Here is a 23874-nt window from a genome sequence, read left to right as displayed (position 1 = left end):
ATGCAGCCTCAGTATGAAGGATCACATAATGACTAGAAAAAAATTAAGAAATAAAAATTTGAATTTCTTCTCAATGGGAAACTAGAAGTTTGGATTGATGAATCATAAGTGTAATGGGAGATAAAGCTTTTGGTGAATTATTACATTTAGTTGACAAGAAGGATGATACAAAAATGATGTTTTGTTCTCTTCCATAGGGTGGTTTAGACTTGACACAATTTTCTTTTAGTTACAAATAGTAAATATGTGAGCTTGTAGACAAGCATTTTCAAACTATGTTATGTATTTTCGTACTTCCCTTAGAGTAGGTAGAAAGCTTTGATTCCATCAAATGCCAATGTAGTTTCTTTTTTTTTCGGTGTGGGGAGGGTGGTCCAGTTGTGGGGCCTGAACTCTGGGGCTGGGCACTGTCCCTCAGCTCTTCAACTCAAGGCTAGCACTCTACCACTTGAGCCACAGTGCCACTTCTTGCTTTTTTCTTTTTGCTTATGTGGTGCTGAGGAATCGAACCCAGGGCCTCATGCATGCAAGGCAAGAGCTCTACCACTGAGCTACCTTCCCACCCCCGCCAATGTAGTTTCCTGAATGTGAATGGAACCTAAGTCCAACCACAAGCACTTGAGAATTGAAAATGAGTGACTGCTTTAAGAAAATATTATCCTCATCTCTAGATGAGCCTTGATAACACATTCCAAATGTATGGATATGAAATAGATTGAAGCAATTTATCAAAAAGCCATGTTGTTTTTGTTAGAAGGAAGGAATTCAGTATTAATGGCTTAGAAATAATTTGCTCAGATGTATTTTTTGTAAGTGGCTACCATGTTTATGTCCCAACCATAAATATGTTAACAGGATGACAATGAAATTTATTTTACAAAATATTAAACTTGAAAAATGTATGTCTGTATTTCTTAAAAGCAAAGTTTATGGAACTTTACAATTTGATATATTAAAATGTAATGGCTCTTATAAAGAGATAAAATGTTAAAGTATTTCTGTTTGTTTTGGGATCTAATTTTAGTTCTTATACATGTATTAGCCATTCAATATCAAACCTGTTAGTATTAATCATCAATTATTAATGTTGAAATGAACTGAAAAGAACTTGATGACCAAAATTAATGTTAATAATACACATAATGTTGCTATTACTGGTATAGGTTTAATAACCATAAAACAATTATTGACTGATACTTAATTGTATAGTTAAGGAATGCAAAGATGATGGTGGTGATGAGTTTTATATGTTTGTTCTTCCTAGCAAGATCCAAAACTCTGGTACAGTGCTTCTGAGACCTGAGTATACATACATACATACATACATACACACAAATGTTAGAAGTAGAGGTCTGGATCTATTCTGATTCTATACAAATTAGTTAAACATGCACACAAATATATGTGTGTTCATTTATATACAGTTATTTTTTCTATGTGTTTGATATTTTTAATAAGTGAAGAACATTAAATAAAACATTTCTCCAAACTTTGGAATTTTCTTTAAGCATTTTGATTTATATATCATACTAAACTTAAGCTCATATTATTAAATTAAAAATATGTAAAATAATTATAAATTTTATACACCAATATCTTCAATGGCTATGAATATTGTATATAGATTCAGACTGATAACATTCAAATTCCAAATCTGCTATTTCCCAGCTCTGTAAATTGATCAAGGTATTTGATTTCTTTGTATATGCTTTCCTAATTTCAAAACAATAGAAATAATATTATGTTCTAGATTGAGCTTTACTTATGTGATATTACAGTTAACATTCAGTCTAGACACAAAACAATTGTAATCTCCTATCTTTGAATTGTAACCTATTATCCATTTGTATTTCATTTAGTCTTTTGAAATGTGTGATTTTGGGGTGGTAAGATAAAAATCTATTGTAGAAGTCTTCATTCTTCTTTGTCTTGATTGTAAATCATATACACACATAGACACATACATAAAGCTGTAATTGAGGTTTTTGGGTTTTTTTGCCATTCTTGTCTGGGGCTTGAAGTCAATTCCTGGGCACATTCCCTGAGCCTATTTGGGTGCCAGTCTTGTGCTCTACCACTTGAGCCACAATACCACTTCCAGCTTCTTCTGAGTATTTTATCCAGGATAAGAGTCTCATCAAGGGGCTGGAAAGATGGCTCAGTGGTAGAGAGCTGGCCTTGCATGCATGAGGCCCTGGGTTCGATTCCTCAGCACCACATAAGCAAAAAATAAAAAAAAATGCTGAAGTGGCGCTGTGGCTCCAGTGGTAGAGCACTAGCCTTGAGCTGAAGAGCTGAGGGACAGCGCCCAGACCCAGAGTTCAGGCCCCCCCCCACAACCAGCAACAACAACAACAAAAAGAGTCTCATCAACTGTTCTGCCTGGGCAGGCCTTGAACTGCTATCCTCAGATCTCAGGCTCTTGAGTAGCTAGAATTACAAGTGTGAGACCCTGGCACCAGGCAGATGTAATCTTTGATTTAAATACCATAGATTTAAACTTTGTTTCCTTGGATTCTGAACCAAGTTATTCCCATGTTAGAATAAAAACTTTTTTATTAGAATTTTAATTCAGAACCTAAAATCTGGAAATGTCTGCATCTTTTTATCACTGGCATGTTACTCTCTTCTGTAATAATTGTCTTGGAGCCAACTATATTGCTTTTTATATTTGACTGCAAGGATTTTTGGAACAAATTTTACAGCTCAGTCAAGATAAATGGCTGGAAGTTTATGGAACGATTTTCAGGACTTTTTTCTACTGTTACTTGACAGATCTTACCTTCAGGACTACTTACTATAGGTTTTCTGTAAATAGATCATGCCAACAATACTGTTTTAAAACAGACTTGTGTTTTTATTATGAAAAGTATCTTCCAATTCTTGGGGAAAAGTAAGTAATAACATTTATACATTGTTTGCTATTCTATAAATCTCATAGAAATTCTTTAGGAAAATTAAAACAGATGAATATTTATCTAGAAGGCAAATTAGTGAGAAATGAAATGAAGCAACGATGTCAATATATAAACTTAAAAATTGTGGAATATCAGGTAAATTCAAACTGCAAATTTAGTCACATGCCATTGTACTAAATGTTTTTGTTGAAATTTCTGGATCAAGAAAATGTGATACACACACACACACACACAAACACACACACACAATGGATTTTTTTGCTTCTATCAGAAAGAATGACACTGCCCCCATTTCTAAGGAAATGGAAGAACTTGGAAAAATCATATTAAATGCAATAAGCCAGACCCAAAGAAACGTAGGGCCATGTAGTCTCTTTTGTGTAATAATTCGTATACATCTAGGATACTCTTAACAGATGAACAGAATAGCTCAATTATTATGTACATATGAACATATAAGATCATGTCAAGAAAAATAAACTCCAAGACGTGGACACAAGAGATTTTTCTTTATTGTTATTTTTAATGTACTATGTGATTTTTTTGTTTCTTTTCTATGTTCTTTCCCCAATGTTATATCCTCTTTTGTCACTGTATTTGATTTGGATACCCTGGTATTGTATATACGTTTACTTGAATTTGGGAAGAGAAGGGGAACAACAGAATGGTGAGACAAAGGACAAGGAGGGAACGAATGTAACAGTGATAATACATTGGAAATAATCTGTACAATTTGTAGGGGAGATTGAGAAGGGATGGAAAGTGGGAGAAAAATGAGGGGAGGGGTAACAAGTGTGAAAAGAAATATAATTATTACCTTACTTATATAAATGGAATCCCTCTGTACATCACCTTGACAATAAAAAATTGTTGAAATTTCTGGATCAAGAAAATGTGATAGGAATTGTGTATAGGAATTCTGTGTTTCCATCAGAAAGAATGACACAGTCCCATTTCTAATGAAATGGAAGGACTTGCTTCTACAAGTGATTAACCAATTTTGCCAGCACCATGTACTGAACAGGCTGTCGTTCTTCCATTCTATTTTTTAGCTCCCTAATGGAAGATTAGATGGCTATATGTCTGAGGGTTCATTTCTGGGTTTTCAATTCTATTCTATTTGTTCTGAGGTCTGTTCTGGCGCCAGTACCAAGCTGCTTTGATTACTATGGCTTTGTAGTAGAGTTTGAAATTGGGTATTGATATTCCTCCAGCACTGTTCTTTCTGTTAATGATCATTTTTGCCATTCAGGGTCTTTATTTTTCCATGGGAATTTTTGGATTGCCTCTTTTATTTCCTTGAAGAATGTGGTTGGAATATTGATAAAGTATCACTTGAATTTGTAGATAGCCTTGGGAAGTATTGCCATTTTCATGACGTTGATCCTTCTAATCTAGGAGCATGGGAGATTTTTTTCCCTTTTCCAAGTTCTGTTTTGATTTCCTTTTTCAGAATTTTAAAGTTTTCATTATAGAGATTGTTCACTTCTGTAGTTAAGTTAATTCCTAGGTATTTTATTTTTTGTGGGGCTATTACGAATGGCGTTACTGTCCTGATTTCAGTCACACTCTTCTCATTGTTAGCATACAGAAAAGCCATTGACTTTTGAGGGTTAATTTTATACCCTGATACTTTGCCAAAGTTTCAAATTAGCTCGAGTAATTTAGGAGTGTAGTCTGTGGGTTTTTTTAAATACAAGATCATGTCATCCGCAAAGAGGGAGAGTTTTACTTCATCTTTCCCTATTTGGATCACTTTTATGTTTGCATCTGTCTTATTGCTGTAGCTAGGAATTCTAATACTAAATTGAAGAGAAGTGGAGAGAGTGGACATCCTTGTCTCATTCCTGAGTTTAGAGGAAATGGTTTTAATTTTTCACCATTAAGTATAATGCTGGCTGTATGTTTAGCATATACAGCCTTTATTGTATTGAGGAATGTTCCATGGATTCCTCATTTTTCCAGAGCTGGAGTCAAAGCAGGCACCCTGAAAACATTACAGGACAGAATAGGAGAAACCCTAGGTCTCCTTGGCACAAGCCAGAAGCAACAAATCAAAGAAAGTTTGGACAAATGGGATTGCACGAAATTGCAGAGCTTCTGCATGGCAAAGAACATAGCTAGCAAGATAAAAAAAAAAAAAAAGCCCACAGATTGAGAGAAGATCTTCAATAGCCATACAACAGACAAGGGTCTCATATCTAAAATATACCTGGAACTCAAAAAATTAAATCCTCCAACAACATATCCTCAAAGAAACAACTACCCAATAAATAAATGGGCTAAAGATTTAAAGAGAAACTTCTCTGAAGAGGAAAGAAGGATGACCAATAAACACATGAAGAAATGCTCAACCACTCTAGCCCTAAAAGAAATGTACAAGTCATTATGTCGAAAAACGAACTTTACAACTTTGGTGGGGGGGGGGGGGATCAGGTGGGGAGCGGTGAAGGGAAAATGGGAAGGGATGGGAAGGGGAAACAAAGAGGAGGCAACAATGCTTGATAAGAAATGTACTTGTTATCTTGCCCATATAATTGTAACTCCTCTGTATGGAATTCTCACAATAAAAAAAGAAAAAACTGCAAATCAAAACAACACTGAAATACCACCTCACCCTACTTAGAATGGCTATAATCAAGAACTCGTAACAACAGATGCTGGAGGGGATGTAGCCAGAAAGGAACTCTACTGAATTGTTGGTGGGAGTGCAAACTTGTTCAACTACTTTGGAAAGTAGTATGGAGGTTCCTCAATAGATTCCACATAGAGCTCCCCTATGACCCAGCAATCCCACTTTTGGGCATTTACCCAAATGATCACAAACAAGACCATACTAGAGCTACCAGCACAACTATGTTTATTGCAGCATTATTTACCATAGCTAAGATATGGAACCAACTCAGATGCCCTTCAATGTAAGAATGGATCAAGAAAATGTGGTATACATACACAATGGAATTCTATGCCTCCATCAGAAAGAATGACATTGTCCCATTTGCTAGGAAATGTAAAGGCTTGGAAAAAATTATATGAAGTGAAGTAAGCCAGGCCCAAAGAAACATAGGTCCCATGGTTTCCTTTATGTGCAATAACTAGTATATGTATGAGACAAGCAGAAGCAGTCAGATAAGTTGATGTTAGGCAAAATGAACCACAAAATAAGGACTCAATTTGTTTTTCTTTCTTGGTATTGTTTCTAACATATTTATATGATGATTTCTTTGTTGCTTTGCATGTCACTCCCCCACGGTATAACCCCTGTTTTCACTGTATTTGATGTTGGTATAATTTGTGGAGGGGAAGGGAAAAACCAAATTGTTTAAATAGGGATACAGGTGGACCCATTTCAACAATGAAATATACAAGATGCTAAAAGGAAAAACAAACTTTACAATTTGTAGGGGGGGCAGGAGGAAGGCTGTGGGGGGATTGTAATCATGGAGATTGGAGGGATGGCAAGAGAAAAACAAAGGAGGAGGCAACGATGCTTGGTAAGAAATGTACTCATTACCTTGCTCATGTAATCGTAACCCCTCTGTAGAGTATTTTCCCAATTAAAAAAACTTATTAATAATAAGAGAAGATATGTAAAGACTTGGAAAAAAACATATTGAATGAAGACCCAAAGTAACATAGATCCCATGGTCTCCTTTATTTGCAATAATTCGTATACATCTAGGATAATTTTAGCAGATGAGCAGAATAACTCAATAGCTATGCACATATGATCACATACGTTAATGCTAAGTGAAATGAACTACATGACATGGACATAATAAGTTTTTTCTTTGTTGTTTTTCTCAATGTACTACATGATTTCTTTTTTTCTTTTGTGATTTTTACCTCTGTGGTTTATCCCCTGTTGTCACTGTAGTTAATTTTGGTACCCTGGGTATTGTATATACATTCATCTGAACTAGGGATGGGAAAGGGAACAACAAAATGGTAAGACAAAGGACAAAGCATAAAGGAAAACTAATGCAAGAGCAATACTCACAAGGCAATATGTTGGAAATAATCTGTACAAACTTGGGGGGGGGGGGATGGGAGGAGGGAAAGAGGGAGAAAAATGAAATAAAGGGACCCACAAGTTAGAAAAGAAATGTAATCACTATCTTACTTATATAAATATAACAACTCTCTACATCACCTTGACAATAAAATTTTAAAAAATGTTTACATATCTTTGTGTAGTTTATCTTTTATTTTGCTACATCTAATAGCTGTAGCATTATTTCCTTAAGAGGGTAAAACCAAAAGAAGACTTGTTCATTGAACAAACCAATAGGCTATTCTTAACAGTCTAGTTGAATTTAAACTCAATTGTTACAAATAAACAAAGTAAAACAGTTGAAACAAATAATAACAATACTATAGCAGAAAAAAGGAGCTTTGAGGCCATTTAGTTTGAAGTTATGGAGCATAGAATCAAACAAAACTCCAGAGTATTATGTACTCTGAGGGAGTTTAAAAAATCCACAGAGTTCTCAAGTTTCATTCTTTTTAGTAAGTTACATTAAGAATTATATGATTACAGGCAGTATTGTCTAACAACTGTAACCTTAACTACTATGGAGACTGAGACCTAAGGATTCCAATTCAAAGCTAGTTCAGGCAAAATAGATCATGAGACTCAGGCCTCCACATTACCATCAAAAAGTGGAGGAAAACTTAAGTGCTAGAATACCAGCCTTTATTGACTAATCTATGAAAGAGTGAGAGGCCCTGAGCTTAAGCCCAAATACAAGTACCCAAAATGAAAATCAATCCATCAATAAAAATAAATAAGTATGGTGGTGAGGTTACGATATGATACAATATGAACTTTAGGATCATGCTTCAAATCTCAAATGAGAAAATGATTGTCTTAGCTACATGTGAGTACTTTAATTAGAAGAGGGCATTTTTACTTTTCACACAACACTGGGAATGCCTCTTTTCTCAACTCTAGTTTAAAGTCACCTTTGATTAAGACAATAGAATATCACAAGGAAGCTTTGATCTTATTTGTTTACTTCATGTATATTTTGGCCTTTGCATGCAAGTGATGTATCCCAATCTTAAAACAATTTCTTCATAAACACAGCTCACAATTTGGTTAAGTTCTCTGTATCTTTCATTGCTCTTTGGTTAAGTTCTGGTCTTTCAATGTTTGTTTGTTTTTCCAACCCAGCACCAAAGTATTACAGAATGATGATACCAGTAATTGTTGTAATTGCTTTGATTACTTTTCTTTACACATTTGTAAACCTCTATGGTTTACTTTTTGTTGGTTTTTATCAGATCCACAAAGTTTATGACCCAATATTAGTTTCTTCAGTTGCTATACTGGTTCTTTTAAATATGTATAGACAATAGGAAAATAAAACAGGTTATCAAGTATTGAGATAGCACCATGGGTCTCATGCTTCTCTACATATTTATAACTGCTAACTTACATAATCTTAATCATCAATCCTATAAGGCAAATGTTAGTACTATAATCAGATCTGCTCAACAGGAAAGTGAAACATTCAGAAACTAAATACTTTTTCAAGATATTAAACATTATCTTTACAATAAAAATATATATTAAGAGAAAAAAGAGATAAAGACAGTTCTCCAATTCCAGTTCTTAAGTACTTAAGTATATCTTTTATCGTCTCTGTTCTATTGTCAATATGATCTTTGTACACTGGCCTAGTTTTAACTTACAAGCACAAGAATTATTCATCTTACATAGTTTTATTTTTTTTTTTATTTTTTTTTTTGTAGGAAAGTTGCCTTCTTTTTTTTTTTTTTTTTTTTTATTTTTATTTTTATTTTTTTAATTTAATTTAATTTTATTTGTGAACATACTGTACAGAGGAGTTACAGTTACATGGGCAGGATAATGTGTACATTTCTTACCAAGCATTGCAGCCTCCTCCTTTGTTTATCCTTCACATCCCTTCCCAGCCTCCCCCCTCCCCCCCTAATCCCAATCCTTCTCCTTCCTCCCTCCCCCCAGACCCCCCCCCCCCCACCAACATTGTAAAGTTCGTTTTGGACATGACAACTTGTACTTCTCATTGTTGCAACAGGTCCACCTGTATCCTTAAACAACTGGTTTTTCCCCATCTCCTCCACAAATTATATTGACATCAAATATAGTGAAAGCAAGGGTTATACTGTGGGGGAGGGACATACAAAGCAACAAAGAGATAATCTTATAAATGTGTTAGAAACACATGCATGAAAGAAAAAAACATTAAAATACACATCTAAGGGTTCATTTCCGATTGCATAAAGTTGCAGAGCTTCTGCAGGGCAAATGACATAGCTAGCAAGATCAATAGAAAGCCCACGGATTGGGAGAAGATCTTTACTAGCCATACAACGGACAAGGGTCTCATATCTAAAATATACTTGGAACTCAAAAAATTAAACCCCCCAACAACAAATCCTCAAAGAAACAACTGCCCAATAAATAAGTGGGCGAAAGACTTAAAGAGAAACTTCTCTGAAGAAGAAAGAAGGATGGCCAATAGACACATGAAGAAATGTTCAACATCCCTAGCCATAAAAGAAATGCAAATCAAAACAACATTGAGATATCACCTCACTCCAGTGAGAACGGCAAAAATCAAGAACTCTAACAACAACAGATGCTGGAGGGGATGTGGACAGAAAGGAACCTTAATTCATTGTTGGTGGGAATGTAAACTTGTTCAACCACTTTGGAAAGCAGTATGGAGGTTCCTCAAAAGACTCCACATAGAGCTCCCCTATGACCCAGCAATCCCACTTTTGGGCATTTACCCTAATGTTTACAAACAAGACCACACTAAAGCTACCAGCACAACTATGTTTATTGCAGCATTATTTACCATAGCTAAGATATGGAACCAACCCAGATGCCCCTCAGTAGATGAATGGATCAAGAAAATGTGGTATATGTACACAATGGAATTCTATGCCTCCATCAGAAAGAATGACATTGCCCCATTTGTTAGGAAATGGAAAAACTTGGAAAAAATTATATTAAGTGAAGTAAGCCAGGCCCAAAGAAACGTAGGTCCCATGGTTTCCCTTATTTGTAATATCTAGTATATGTATGAGTCAAGCAGAAAAGGTCATCTTACATAGTTTTAAAAAGTACTAAGCAAAATTTACTTACGTTATTTAGTTTTTGGCCAAAGTTAATCAAATTTAAAAAAAATGGTATTTTCTAAATGAATTGATAACATTTGTTGTAAAACAACCTAAAGTCAGAGTCTGAAAGCAACTATCACTTGTGATAGTTAGACAGGCTGGGAATTAATCATATTGACTTACGTTGTATATTCCCGCAGGGTCCTTTATGTACAAGTAGGTTTACTCTGACCGAAGCTTATCCACAAGAACTTCTCTGAGGCAGTTCCACTCCAGAGTTAGTTCACTCATGCATTTCATAGTGTCACATCAGAAGAGCAAAACTGTTTGTGAAGGATTTTTTTCATCCTGTTTGTAACTCACAAGAGAAAAATAAAAACCAATAAGAATGCAAGTATTTTAATGAAGGGAAAAAATCTGTTACTCACATGACCAACAATATGGATACATATAGAAAAAGATGTTCTATGATATGAGTTAATCTATGTAAACTTGTGCCTTTTCTAGTGGTTCTTCTTCATTTTCTTGATAATACTGTCAAGATCATATTACATGCTCATATATAAATTTAAAATGCAGTGATTATATGTTAAAGTAATAGAATTAATAATAGGCAATTAAAACCTCCTATATAATCTATAAAACTTAGATCTTATCTAAATTTATATATAAATATTTTTGCCTCTGAGAACTGAGACTTTTCCTTTATTATACACTTACTGCAGCCCAGAGTTGTTTATATGGGTTAAACTTCCCTAAATACAATTATTTTTATACTTTGAAATGATTGAATTTATTCTGATAATCAGTTAGTTGATAGAACTCATTAAGCAAATTAAAGTAATTTAAAGCATAATAAACTAGAGCTTAAAAACAAAATTTCAATTTATGAGAAAGAACTTTTCAAAATCTCTGAAAATTCCAGGTTATAGCACAGCATAAGGGACTATAAAGGTATAGAGATAACTGAAAAGATAAATTGAGGAATAGAATAATGAATAAATGCACAAGCTGATGTAGGTGCTATATCTATATTTCTTATTAAATTTCTAAGACAGAGGAATTTTACATTCATTCTTGTCCTTAAAAGAAGAAGGTTACTATAAAAGTGATGCACATTTTAACATTATTATCACTGAACGACATCGCTAATTTCTCTGTCACCTTATTAGCTATTTTAGACTTTATTAATGCTCATATAATTCTTGGCTTCAACATGTGAATTTGTTCATGGCTTTGAGGGGGACATGCTTAAGTTCAATTCAAATATGAACATTATTGGATATAATAGCAGGATATAATAACATAACTGGATATCATAACAAATGTTTTCAAACACTAGGGTTGAACTTCAGTGAAAAAAAGACTTTGGTCCAATAAAACATTCATTCAGAACACACAATTTCTTCCCTACAGAAGAAGGATCTTGGGATATTGTAGTTTATTTTCAATTCTAAATGATACCTACAGTTTTTTTTTCTGTGTTTAATTATCAATAGATGATAAATGATAAAAGTATAGTCCAAGGTTGTAGAATTTACTGGTGATTGTTATTTTTTTCCATATTGCAGGCCCAACAACTGACTGACCTGGAACAAAAACTAGCTATAGCCAAAAATGAATTGGAGAAAGCAGCCCTCGACAGGGTAAGTGTACATCAGTGGACAATCATAAACTTTTGTTTTAGCAAAAAAATTGCTGATGGATGCTTACTGTTTCTTTTGACTTATTAATGAAACTCTGCATGCAGTGCATATAAGATAGTTATGGAATCCATGAATATTTGATATTCTCCTCAGACACCACTGTTTTCCTTCTTTTTGCGGTTGCATTAAATTGAAGGTTCCATCTCTGATTTCATGGATTTATTTCTACCTTCCTGGCACAGTTATACCACAGCAGCACAAATAAACTTACTTTAAAGTGCCAAGGTAGAAGTTTTACTTTAAGTATGAAGGAAATGAGTTATGAAATAAATGGGAACAGTCATTTATAGCCATCTGCTATACCTAGCTTTTAAATGTGTACCTGAAAATTTGTACTTTTGTCAAGACTGAAATCCAGTAAGCAACTTCATTTGTAATAGTCTCAAAAATACTTAAGAATTAAACAAAGATGTGAATGACCTCTATTATGAAAACTCTAAAAATCTGAAAAAACAAATTATAGCAGAATTAAGGAAATGGAAAAACCTTCCATTCTTCTGGATTGCACAGGTTAACATCATGAAAAGAGCAATGTTTTCCAAAGCTATTTACAAATACAATGCAATATCAATTAAAATCCCCAAAACATTCTTCTATGATATAGGGAAAGCAATCCATAAGTTCATATGAAATAATAAAAGACACATAAATTGCCAAAACAGTTCTTAGCAGGAAGAACAGTGTTGGCGGAATAACAATACCAAACTTCAAACTCTATCACAAATCCGTAGTAATAAAAGCAGCCTGGTACTGGCACAAGAATAGGCCCAATGACAAATGGAACATAACAGAAGACTCAAAAATGAACCCACAGATGTATAACCAGATAATATTTGATAAGTATTCCAAAAATATAGGATGGAAGACAGGCAAGCCCTTCAACAAATGGTACTGGGAAAATTGGCTATCCACATGGAGAAAATTAAGCTAGATCCTTATATATCACTTTGCACCAGAATCAACCCTAAATGGATCAAAGTTCTCAATGTAGGGTGAGATACCATGATAATATTACAGAAAAGAGTAGGGGCAACACTAGGGTTCCTAGGCCTGCGTCAAAAGTTTCTATGTAAATAGCCAGAAGTATAACAAATTAAAAAATGCATACATGGAATTTGATCAAATTCAAGAGTTTGTACAATGTAAAAGTCATAGAATGAAAGATAAATACAAAACCCACAGGTTGGGAGAAGGTCTTCACAACAGACAAGTTCTCATAATTAAAATATACTAAAAGCTCAAAAATTACCCCCCCCCAAATAAACCCTCAAAGAAACAACAACCCAACTGCTAAATTGGCTAAAATTTTGGAGAGACCTTTCATAAGAAAAATGGCTAATAGACACAGGAGGAAATGGCCATAAAAGCAATGCAAAGCAAAACAACATTGAGATTCCACCTCACCCCATTTGGAAAGGCCATTACCAAGAAAACTAACAATTACAGATGCTGTTGGGGGTGCTGCCAAAAGGAAATGCTACTACACTATTGGTGGTAATATGAACTTGTTCAACCAGTTTAGAAAGCAATATGGATGTTTTTCAAATGATTAACTTTAGAATTACCCAATGCCCCTTCAATTCTACTCTTGGGAATTCATCCAGTAGACTACAAACAAGGCATCTCTAAAGCTACCAGTGCAATGATGTCCACTGCACCATTGTTTACTATAGCAAAGGTAGTGATTCAACACACATGTCCCTTAATGGATGAATGGATCAAGAAAATATGGTATCTTTATCTGTATCTATTTACATAGATCAGTAGATTCAGATATAGATCTAGATATATATCAATTGCTTTCTGCTTTTTGAGAGACAATAGCTATGTAATTAGATAGACAGATAGATAGATATAGAAAGACAGAGATGGACATAGAGCTGTATATATAGATACAGATGTAGATATTAGATAGTTTTATAAATACATAGATACAGAAATTTTATGTATATAGATATATAGATACATATATAGATATATAACTAGATACACATATAAATATATATATAGATATATCTCTATATATCTTTATATACCTATATCTATATATCTATGTTTATATAGATATATAGATACATATATAGATTAACTAGATACACATATAAATATATATAGATATATCTCTATATATCTTTATATACCTATATCTATATATCTATGTTTATATAGATATATAGATACAGAAATCTGATGGAAATTTTACATGAATGATATTTCATTCATAAGGAATTGGAAAAACTTTGAAACAATTACCTTAAGTGAAGTAAGCTAGACCCAAAGAAGCATAGTTTGCATGGTTTCCTTCATTTGTTGTAACTAGACTGTGCCTATAAATCTAGAAATAAACATCCTGGATAGTAAAAGACAAAATATACACCTGGACATGACACATTGTACAGGACTCTAGGCATTCACACAGTGAAATACAAAGAGTATACTCTCAGGAGACGATCACACAGGTTCAATACCTATGCACATATGCTCATTTAAAATATTTATTGAAAAAAAAATAAAATATTTATTGACATGAACTCCAAGAAATGCAAACAAGAGTGTTTTTTTCCTACTGAATCACTGTCTTTATTTTCTGTACCTTTTGTCTTGTGTATAAGTTTATCTGTTTGGGGAGGGTAAGGTGGGCACAGAAATTGTAGGACCAATGATGAACAAATGCAGCAGTACTACTCACTGGACACTATGTTGAAAATGAACTATACAACTTGCGGGGGGTGGGGGCGAGAGATAAAAACTGGAAGAGGGGCTGGGAAGGTGGCTCAGTGGTAGAGTGCTTGCCTTGCATGCCTGAGGCCTTGGGTTCGATTCCTCAGCAACACATAAGCAAAAAGAAAAAAGCCGGAAGTGGTGCTGTGGCTCAAGTGGTAGAGCACTAGCCTTGAGCTGAAGAGCTGAGGGACAGCGCCCAGGCCCACAGTTCAGGCCCCACAACCGGACCAAAAAAAAAAAAAACTGGAAGAAAGCAAGGGAAGTAGTGACACTAACCCAAAAGAAATGTATTCATTACTGGATTTATATAACCCCTCTGTACATCACTTTTATAATAACAATAAATTAAGAAAGTACACCCAAAGACACTACATGGAAGAATGTTTAATAATAAATGGAGTTAATATAGCTACATACTATTGCAATCAATGTGCACATTCCATATATTTTCAATAGTCAAATTGATATATTAGTTAAAATATAACATTTGTTAATGAAATATATTTGCATCTTTGTGTTTCTATCTATATATTGTAGGTAAATCTGTAATAATACTGAGAATAAAAGAAATCAGAATTATAAAATATTGGCAATTATTCAAATAAATAAAATATATTGAAAATAGATTTTTATAACATATAAGTGAAAATATGCAATGCACATATGTTGACACTCTTGCTTGGTGATATCAGAAACAGAAAAAAGCATGTGAATGAATGTTCTTATTTGCAATCTTTCCTGTAACAGTTTGAAATTGTCTTTTAAAGACAATGCTATGCATAAAATGCCCTTATGAATATTTGAAACTAGTAGATTTCTTTGGAGAAAACTTTTTTTTTTTTTCCCTTTGGTATGTTTTTTATTGTAAAAATGCTGTACAGAGGGGTTACAGTTATATGACAAAAGTAATGAGTACATTTCCTATTGAACATTTTGCCTCCTCCTTTAGTTTTCCCCCTACCATCCCTTCCCTCCCATCTCCACAACAACTCCCCACCCTCCCACTCCCCCCACCCCCCTGAACTAGTAAAGTTCATTTTCAACATAGTGTTTTGTACATCCCATTGTTACAATGGGTCAACCTGTATCCTTATTTAAGCATTTTGTTTTTTTCCTTCCCTTCCCCAAATTAGAGAAGTGTATATACAAGATGCAGGGCACTTCTTATACCATGGGGGAGGAACATATAAAGAAACAAAAAAAAATCACATGGTACATTATAAATACATTAAAAACAATAGCAAGAAAGAAAAAAGATATTTGAGTCCCTATCTTGGGGTTCATTTCACTTAACACCATCTTATATGGTCATATGTACATAGTTTTTGGCCTTTTATACCTGACCTATACATGTACTAGCTATTGCAAATAAGGGAAACCAAGGGACCTATGTTTCTTTGGGCCTGGCTTACTTCACTTAATATAATTTTTCCGTCTTTCCATTCCCTAACAAATGGGGCAATGTCATTCTTTCTGATGGAGGCATAGAATTCTATTGTGTATATATACCACATTTTCTTGATACATTCATCTACTGAGGGGCATCTGGGTTTGTTCCATATCTTAGCTATGGTAAATAATGCTGCGATAAACATAGGCTGGTAGCCTTAGTATAGCCTTGTTTGTGATCTTTTGGGTAAATGCCTAAAAGTGGGATTGCTGGGTCATAGGGGAGCTTTATGTGGATTGTTTGGAGGAACCTCTATACTGCTTTCCAAAGTGGTTGAACAAGTTTACGTTCCCACCAACAATGCTGTAGGGATCGCTTCTGGCCACATCCCCTCCAGCATATTTTGCTTTTAGAGCTCTTGATTATAGCCATTCTAACTGGGATGAGGTAGAATCTCAATGTTGTTTTGATTTGCATTTCTTTTATGGCTAGAGGTTGAGCATTTCTTCATGTGTCTATTGGCAATTCTTACTTCCTCTTCAGAGAAGTTTCTCTGTAAATCTTTTTTTTTTTTTTTTTTTTTTAAGTTTTATTTTATTTTATTTGAGAACATACTGTACAGAGGGGTTACAATTACATGGGCAGGATAATGCATACATTTCTTACCAAGCATTGCATCCTCCTCCTTTGTTTACCCTTCACCTCCCTTCCCAGCCTCCCCCCTCCCTCCCACCCAATCATACCCCCCCTCCCCCCCCCCCCCACCGACATTGTAAAGCTGGTTTTGACATGACATTTTGTACTTCTCATTGTTGCAACAGGTCCACCTGAATCCTTAAACGACTTGTTTGTCCCCGTCTCCTCCACATGTTATACTGACATCAAATATAGTGAAAGCAGGGGTTACACTGTGGGGGAGGGACATACAAAGCAACAAAGAAATAATCTTATAAATGCATTAGAAACACATGCATGAAAGAAACAAAAACATTAAAATACATATTTGAGGTTTTGTTTTCCTAACATCACATTATCTGACTTTTTCCGCTTGACTCATACCTATACTAGATATTGCAAATAAGGGAAACCATGGGCCCTATGTTTCTTTGGGCCTGGCTTACTTCACTTCATATCATTTTTTCCAAGTCTTTGCATTTCCTAACAAATGGGGAAATGTCATTCTTTCTGATGGAGGCATAGAATTCCATTGTGTATATATACCACATCTTCTTGATCCATTCATCTACTGAGGGGCATCTGGGTTGGTTCCATGTCTTAGCTATGGTAAATAATGCTGCAATAAACATAGTTGTGCTGGTAGCTTTAGTGTGGCCTTGTTTGTGATCATTTGGGTAAATGCCCAAAAGTGGGATTGCTGGGTCATTGGGGAGCTCTATGTGGAGTCTTTTGAGGAACCTCCATACTGCTTTCCAAAGTGGTTGAACAAGTTTACATTCCCACCAACAATGAAGTAAGGTTCCTTTCTGTCCACATCCCCTCCAGCATCTGTTGTTGTTAGAGTTCTTGATTTTTGCTGTTCTAACTGGAGTGAGGTGATATCTCAATGTTGTTTTGATTTGCATTTCTTTTATGGCTAGGGATGTTGAACATTTCTTCATGTGTCTATTGGCCATCCTTCTTTCTTCTTCAGAGAAGCTTCTCTTTAAGTCTTTCGCCCACTTACTTATTGGGCAGTTGTTTCTTTGAGGATTTGTTGTTGGGTGGTTTAATTTTTTGAGTTCCAAGTATATTTTAGATATGAGACCCTTGTCCGTTGTATGGCTAGTAAAGATCTTCTCCCAGTCCGTGGGCTTTCTATTGATCTTGCTAGCTATGTCATTTGCCCTGCAGAAGCTCTGCAACCTTATACAATCCCATTTGTCCAGCCTTTCTTTGATTTGTTGTGTTTCCGGGTCTCTATTCAGAAAATTTCGGCCTGAGCCAAGGAGACCCAGGGTTTCTCCTATTCCATCCTGTAATGTTTTCAGAGTGTCTGCTTTGAGTTCAAGGTCTTTGATCCATTTGGAGTTGATTTTGGTGCAGGGTGATATATAAGGATCTAGCTTTAGTTTTCTACATGTAGTTAACCAGTTTTGCCAGCACCATTTACTGAAGAGGCTGTCTATCTTCCATTCTATTGTTTTAGCTCCCTTATCGAAGATTAGATGGCTATAGGTCTGTAGGTTCATTTCTGGGTTTTCAATTCTATTCCATTGGTCCTGAGGTCTGTTCTTATGCCAATACCAAGCTGTTTTGATTACTATGGCTTTATAGTAGAGTTTGAAATTTGGTATTGATATTCCTCCAGCAGTATTCTTTCCGTTGAGGAGCGTTTTTGCTATTCGGGGTCTTTTATTGTTCCATATGAATTTTTGGATTGCCTCTTCTATTTCCTTGAAGAATGAGGGTGGAATTTGGATAGGTATTGCGTTGAATTTGTAGATAGCCTTGGGCAGTATTGCCATTTTCACGATGTTAATCTTTCCAATCCAGGAGCATGGGAGGTTTTGCCATTTTTTAAGTTCTGTGTTGATTTCCTTTTTCAAGATTTTAAAGTTTTCATCATAGAGGTCCTTCACTTCTTTAGTTAAGTTAATTCCTAGGTATTTTATTTTTTGTGAGGCTATTACAAATGGAGTTGCTTTCCTAATTTCAGCCACACTTTTCTCATTGTTGGCACACAGAAAAGCCATTGATTTTTGGGGGTTAATTTTATAACCTGCTACTTTGCCAAAGTTTTGAATCAGCTTGAGTAATTTGGGAGTGGAGTCTATGGGATTCTTTAAATACAAGATCATGTCATCTGCAAAGAGGGAGAGTTTTATTTCTTCTTTCCCTATTTGGATCCCCTTTATGTCTGCATCTTGTCTTATTGCTGTAGCTAGGCATTCTAATACTAGATTGAAGAGAAGTGGAGAGAGTGGGCATCCTTGTCTTGTTCCTGAGTTAAGAGGAAATGGCTTTAGTTTTTCACCATTGAGTATAATGCTGGCTGTAGGTTTGTCATATACAGCCTTTATTGTATTGAGGAATGTTCCATGGATTCCTAATTTTTCCAAAACCTTCATCATAAAGGGGTGTTGGATCTTGTCAAATGCTTTTTCTGCGTCTATTGAGATAACCATGTGGTTCTTATTCTTGCTCCTGTTGATGTGATGAATAATATTAATTGATTTGCGTATATTGAACCAGCTTTGCATCCCTGAAATGAATCCTGTTTGATCGTGGTGTATGATTTTTTGGATGAATTGTTGAAGTCGATTGGCCAAAATTTTGTTGAGAAGTTTCGCATCAATGTTCATCAAAGAAATGGGTCTATAGTTCTCTTTCTTTGATGAGTCCCTACCTGGTTTTGGGATGAGGGTTATGATGGCTTCATAGAATGTGTTCGGTAGTGAGCTTTCTCTTTCAATTTCATTGAAGAGTTGGAGGAGAATTGGTGTGAGCTCTGCTTTGAAGGCCTTGTAAAATTCCGCTGTAAAACCATCTGGTCCTGGACTTTTCTTAGCTGGGAGGTCTCTTATTGCTGTTTCTATTTCAATGCTTGATATGGGCCTGTTAAGATAGTTTACCTCATCTTTGTTTAGTTTTGGCATGTCAATATTTGCTAGGAAAAGGTCCATTTCTGTCAAGTTCTCAAACTTATTAGCATAAAGTTTTGAGAAGTATTCCCTTATAATGTTCTGAATCTTGCTTGTTTCCGTGGTGATGTTTCCATTCTCATCTCTGAGTTTATTAATTTGGGTGTGTTCTCTTCTTTTTCTGATAAGATTTGCTAAGAGTCTGTCAATTTTGTTAAGTTTTTCGAAGAACCAACTCTTTGTTTTGTTGATTCTTTCTATAGTTTTTTGGGATTCTAATTCATTTAATTCTGATTTAATTTTGATTATTTCTTTCCGTCTACTGGATTGGGGTTTATCTTGCTGCTCTTTTTCAAGGAGGTTTAGATGTGTCATTAAATTGTTAGTTTCAGATCTCTCCAATTTGTTGATGTAGGAGCTCAGAGCTATAAACTTGCCTCTGAGTACTGCCTTTGCTGTGTCCCAGAGGAGCTGGTATTTTGTGTGTTCATTTTTGTTGAATAGCATGAACATTTGAATTTCCTTTCTAATCTCTTCCATGACCCACTCATGATTCAGCAGTGTGTTGTTCAGCCTCCATGTGATACCGGACTTTCTTTGGTGGCTTTTGGTGTTGAGTTCTAACTTTATTCCCTTGTGGTCAGAGAGAATGCAAGGTATAACTTCAATGTTTCTGAATTTAGACAAGTTTGCTTTGTGGCCTAAAATGTGGTCTATTTTAGAAAACGTTCCATGTGCTGCTGAGAAAAACGTGTATTCTGATGCTGCTGGGTGAAATGTTCGGTAAATGTCTGTTAAGTCTAGTTGATCTATGCAGCTGTTTAGATCTGCGGTTTCTCTGTTGAGTTTTTGCCGAGTTGATCTATCTAGTGGGGAGAGTGGTGTGTTAAAATCCCCAACGATTAATGTCTTTGGATCTATATGGGATTTGAGGGAAAGTAGTGTTTCTTTGATAAATTTGGGTGCTCCATTGTTTGGCGAATAGATATTTAGAATTGTAATATCCTCCTGAAGGAGAGATCCTTTAATTAGTATGTAGTGACCTTCTTTATCTCTTTTCATGAATTTTAATTTGAAGTCTATTTTATCTGATATTAGGATTGCAACTCCCGCCTGTTTATGCGGTCCGTTTGCTTGGTAGATTTTGTTCCAGCCTTTAACATTGAAAATGTGTTTGTTTTTATGGGCAAGATGTGACTCCTGCAGGCAGCAGATAGAAGGGTCTTGTTTTTTAATCCAACTAGACAGTCTATGTCGCTTAATTGGAGAGTTCAGTCCGTTAACATTAAGAAATAGGACTGAGAGGTATTTGGGAGTTCCTGCCATGTTATCTACCTTCTTGGGGGCTGCGAAAACTGGGTTCTTCCTATGGTTCTTGGATTCTCAGTTTGGGTGCAGTTTCTTGGCCTTTATTGCGGTCTTGTTGGTTTTCTATGTGTAGGACATCTTTAAGAATCTTTTGTAGGGCTGGTTTGGTGGAGATGTATTGTTTCAATTTTTCTTTGCTATGGAAGGTTTTTATTTGGCCTTCAGTTATGAAGGAGAGTTTAGCTGGGTACAGTATTCTTGGTTGATAGTTGTTTGTTTTTAGGGCATGGCATACATCATTCCAGGCTCTTCTTGCTTTGATTGTCTCTGCTGAGAAATCTGAGGTGATTCTAATTGGTTTCCCTTTATAAGTGATTACCCTTTTCTCCCTGACAGCTTTAAGGATCTTTTTCTTGTTCTGAGTTGATCCTGTGTGGATTATAATGTGACGGTGGGATGTCCTATTCTGGTCTGGTCTATTTGGGGTTCTAAAAGCTTCTTGTATCTGGACAGGCCTATCTTTTTGCATGTTTGGGAAGTTCTCTGCTAGGATCCTGTTAAACAGATTTCCTAGACCATTAACTTCTGTTTCTAGGTGTTCCTCTACACCCATTATCCTTAGATTAGGCCTTCTGATGGTGTCTTCCAGGTGTTGGATAGATCTATCATATTTCTTGGACTTGTCTTGGATGGTTGTATGTTCTTTCTCTATAATATCTAGGCTGTCTTCAATCCCTGAGATTCGATCTTCTGCATGGTCTAACCTGCTGTCAAGACTCTCTACTTTGTTTTTTATCTCTTTTCCTTCTAGTTGGTCAGCTTTGATGGCTTCAAGTCCTTTGTTGAAGCTCTGTTTTAGGTCTTGTATGAATTTCTTTACTTCCTTAATTTGGTGTTCAGTGTTTGTCCTCAAATCACTTAGTTGATTGGTTATGGTTTCTTTGGGCTCCCATTCCTTCTGTTGGGTTCCATTCAGCATTCCCTTTGTGGCCTCCCTGACTTCCTTCAGCTCTTTGTTAATGGATTCCATGAATGCCTTTAGTGATCTTTGTGTGTTCTCTACCTGGTCTCTCAATTCCTGTATTACTCTTTGATTAGCTTCCTCCCGTTCGTGGGATTCCTGCAGATCTCTTTGAGTGTTCTCAGCCTGCTCACGCCATTCCTCCCTTTCTCTTTGAGTATTCTCAAGTTGTTCACGCAAATCCTGTATCAGTTTTTGAGTAGCTTCCTCACGCTTATGATATTCCTGTATAAACTTCTGGGATGCCTCCTCTCTCTCCCTATCACGCTCATACAGAGTCCTTTGTACGTTGTCAAACTTTTCATTTATCATGTTTGCCACCAGTGTTTGTAGAGCTGTTTGGGAACTCTCCTCTGGATTATTCATTATCTGTTCTAACCCCTGATTATCAGGATTGGGAATTGAGATACCCGAATTTGCCATTTTTCTTGTGTTTTTCCGGCTTACTCTGCCCATTTGAGATGAAGATAGCACCAGTTTTGTGCTAGAACACTATCTTAAGGCAACCATCAACCAAAGTTTGCATTTGTACAGTCAATAGTCTACAGATACAATCTAGTTCAACAGATACATCTATTCGACATCAAACAACTATATGTTAAAGAACTTCGAACCGCAGAGAAGAATTTGGAAAGCCAGAAATTATTAGGGTTAGGAAGAGATGTGGGTAAAAAATAGGAATAGATTGGTGTGGGGAGGCACAGGGAGAGTTAACTATGTCCTAATCACAATGCAGGAAATAGGTTGGGTAGGATGTAAGTAGAGAGAGAGAGAAAAAGAAGAAAGGGAAAGGGGAATGAAAAGAGACCAGAAAAAAAATAGAAACGTAAAAATTAATGTTATTTTAGAGATTAAAAGACCATCTATTTATAGAGGAATATGAATATGTTGAGAGAAAGGGAGGGACATAGAGGAGATGAGAAAAACTTTAAAAAAATGCTTAAAATATTGTATAGGTATAAAGTACTGCTATTAGTGAATTTAAGTCTCAGAGGTTTTGAATTGAGTAATAAGTTTGTGGATTAAGTGTGTACACAATGGGGGATAGGGTCTACTGGTTAACTACGGGTTTATCTGAGGATGTGCAGGACGAGAGTTAAGTCACATAAAGATGAACAAAGAGGAAAAGATGGAAAGGATAGGAAAGTGAGAAGAAAAGATCAGAAGTTCAGTAGAGCTAGAAAAAAAAACAAAAAGATAATTAAGAATGAAAGAAAAAGAGAAAGAAGACAAGAAAAGAAAAGAAAACACACATTCACGTATTCCTAAAATAAAAATTATAAGAGGAGAAAAAAAAAAGTTAATGGAAAACAATTATTTTTTCAGAAGAGGCAAAAATTAAAGATTAATAAAAGTTTTAGAAAAGCAAAAAAAATTTTTTATATATATATAAGGTAACAAAAAACGAAAAAAAAACAAAACAAGAAAAAGAAAAAAAGAAAAGAAGAAGAAGAAAAAAAAAGTTCTTTGATTTTTTTTTTTTTTTTTTTTGGGAGGGGTGGGAAGAGTCCTGTATCTCCCTTTTGTCTGTAACCAGAGTCTGGTTGGAGTCTCTGGTCAGCTTGAGGTCCTGTGGCTTGATTGGTTTCTTAAGTCAGTTTGTTGGAACAGGCAGGAAAATGCTCTGCTTTACCCAAGATTTTGAGATCCCCCTCCCAGGTTAGTTTACTGGGAGGGTGATCTGCTTTGAGAATCACAAAAGAGGGGGATGTAGTGATGAGGCTAGGTTCTGGGTAGAGTTGAGGCCTTTCAACGAACAGTAGCTTTTCCCTGGGGCTATTTTGTGAAAAAAAACTCACAGCACCCAGCCTGGAGCCATTCTCAGGGTTTCTGTTTTTCAATTGATTGTGGTGGCTGCTAGAGGGAGGGGCAGCCTCTGGCTCTGGCCACCCAGCGAGGAGAGCCACTCCAATGGCTGGTGCCTGAGCTGGGCGACCCCTCCCTGGATGGAACTGAGTCTGTGAGGTCACCTCGCCGCCAAGTTCCTGTGACCTGCCAAATGACTAGCTCTATTCCAAGGCCTGAGCTGGAGCTAGCCGCTCCTCCGAGCTTTGTCGGTATCCAAGATGGAGATCACCGGTGCTGGGGGGGGGGGAGTGGTGGCCTTCCC

The 23874-nt window shown here is 35.8% G+C and overlaps 1 protein-coding gene across 1 annotated transcript in view; it reads left to right on the top strand.

Annotated features, from left to right (window-relative positions):
* The window catches only part of Luzp2 (leucine zipper protein 2), a 363177-nt gene that overhangs the window by 273166 nt on the left and 66137 nt on the right, over positions 1-23874 (top strand). Inside the window, exon 8 of the mRNA XM_042691597.1 lies at positions 11606-11680. Coding sequence (XP_042547531.1) covers positions 11606-11680 — 75 coding nt within the window. The remainder of the gene's footprint in view (positions 1-11605; positions 11681-23874) is intronic.

Source organism: Dipodomys spectabilis, unplaced genomic scaffold (genome assembly GCF_019054845.1).
Source record: "Dipodomys spectabilis isolate Male_0828 unplaced genomic scaffold, ASM1905484v1 ptg000145l, whole genome shotgun sequence".
Taxonomy (NCBI): Eukaryota; Metazoa; Chordata; class Mammalia; order Rodentia; family Heteromyidae; genus Dipodomys; species Dipodomys spectabilis.
Note: the sequence above shows the minus strand (reverse complement) of the source record. Positions and strands in the feature narration are given on the sequence as shown.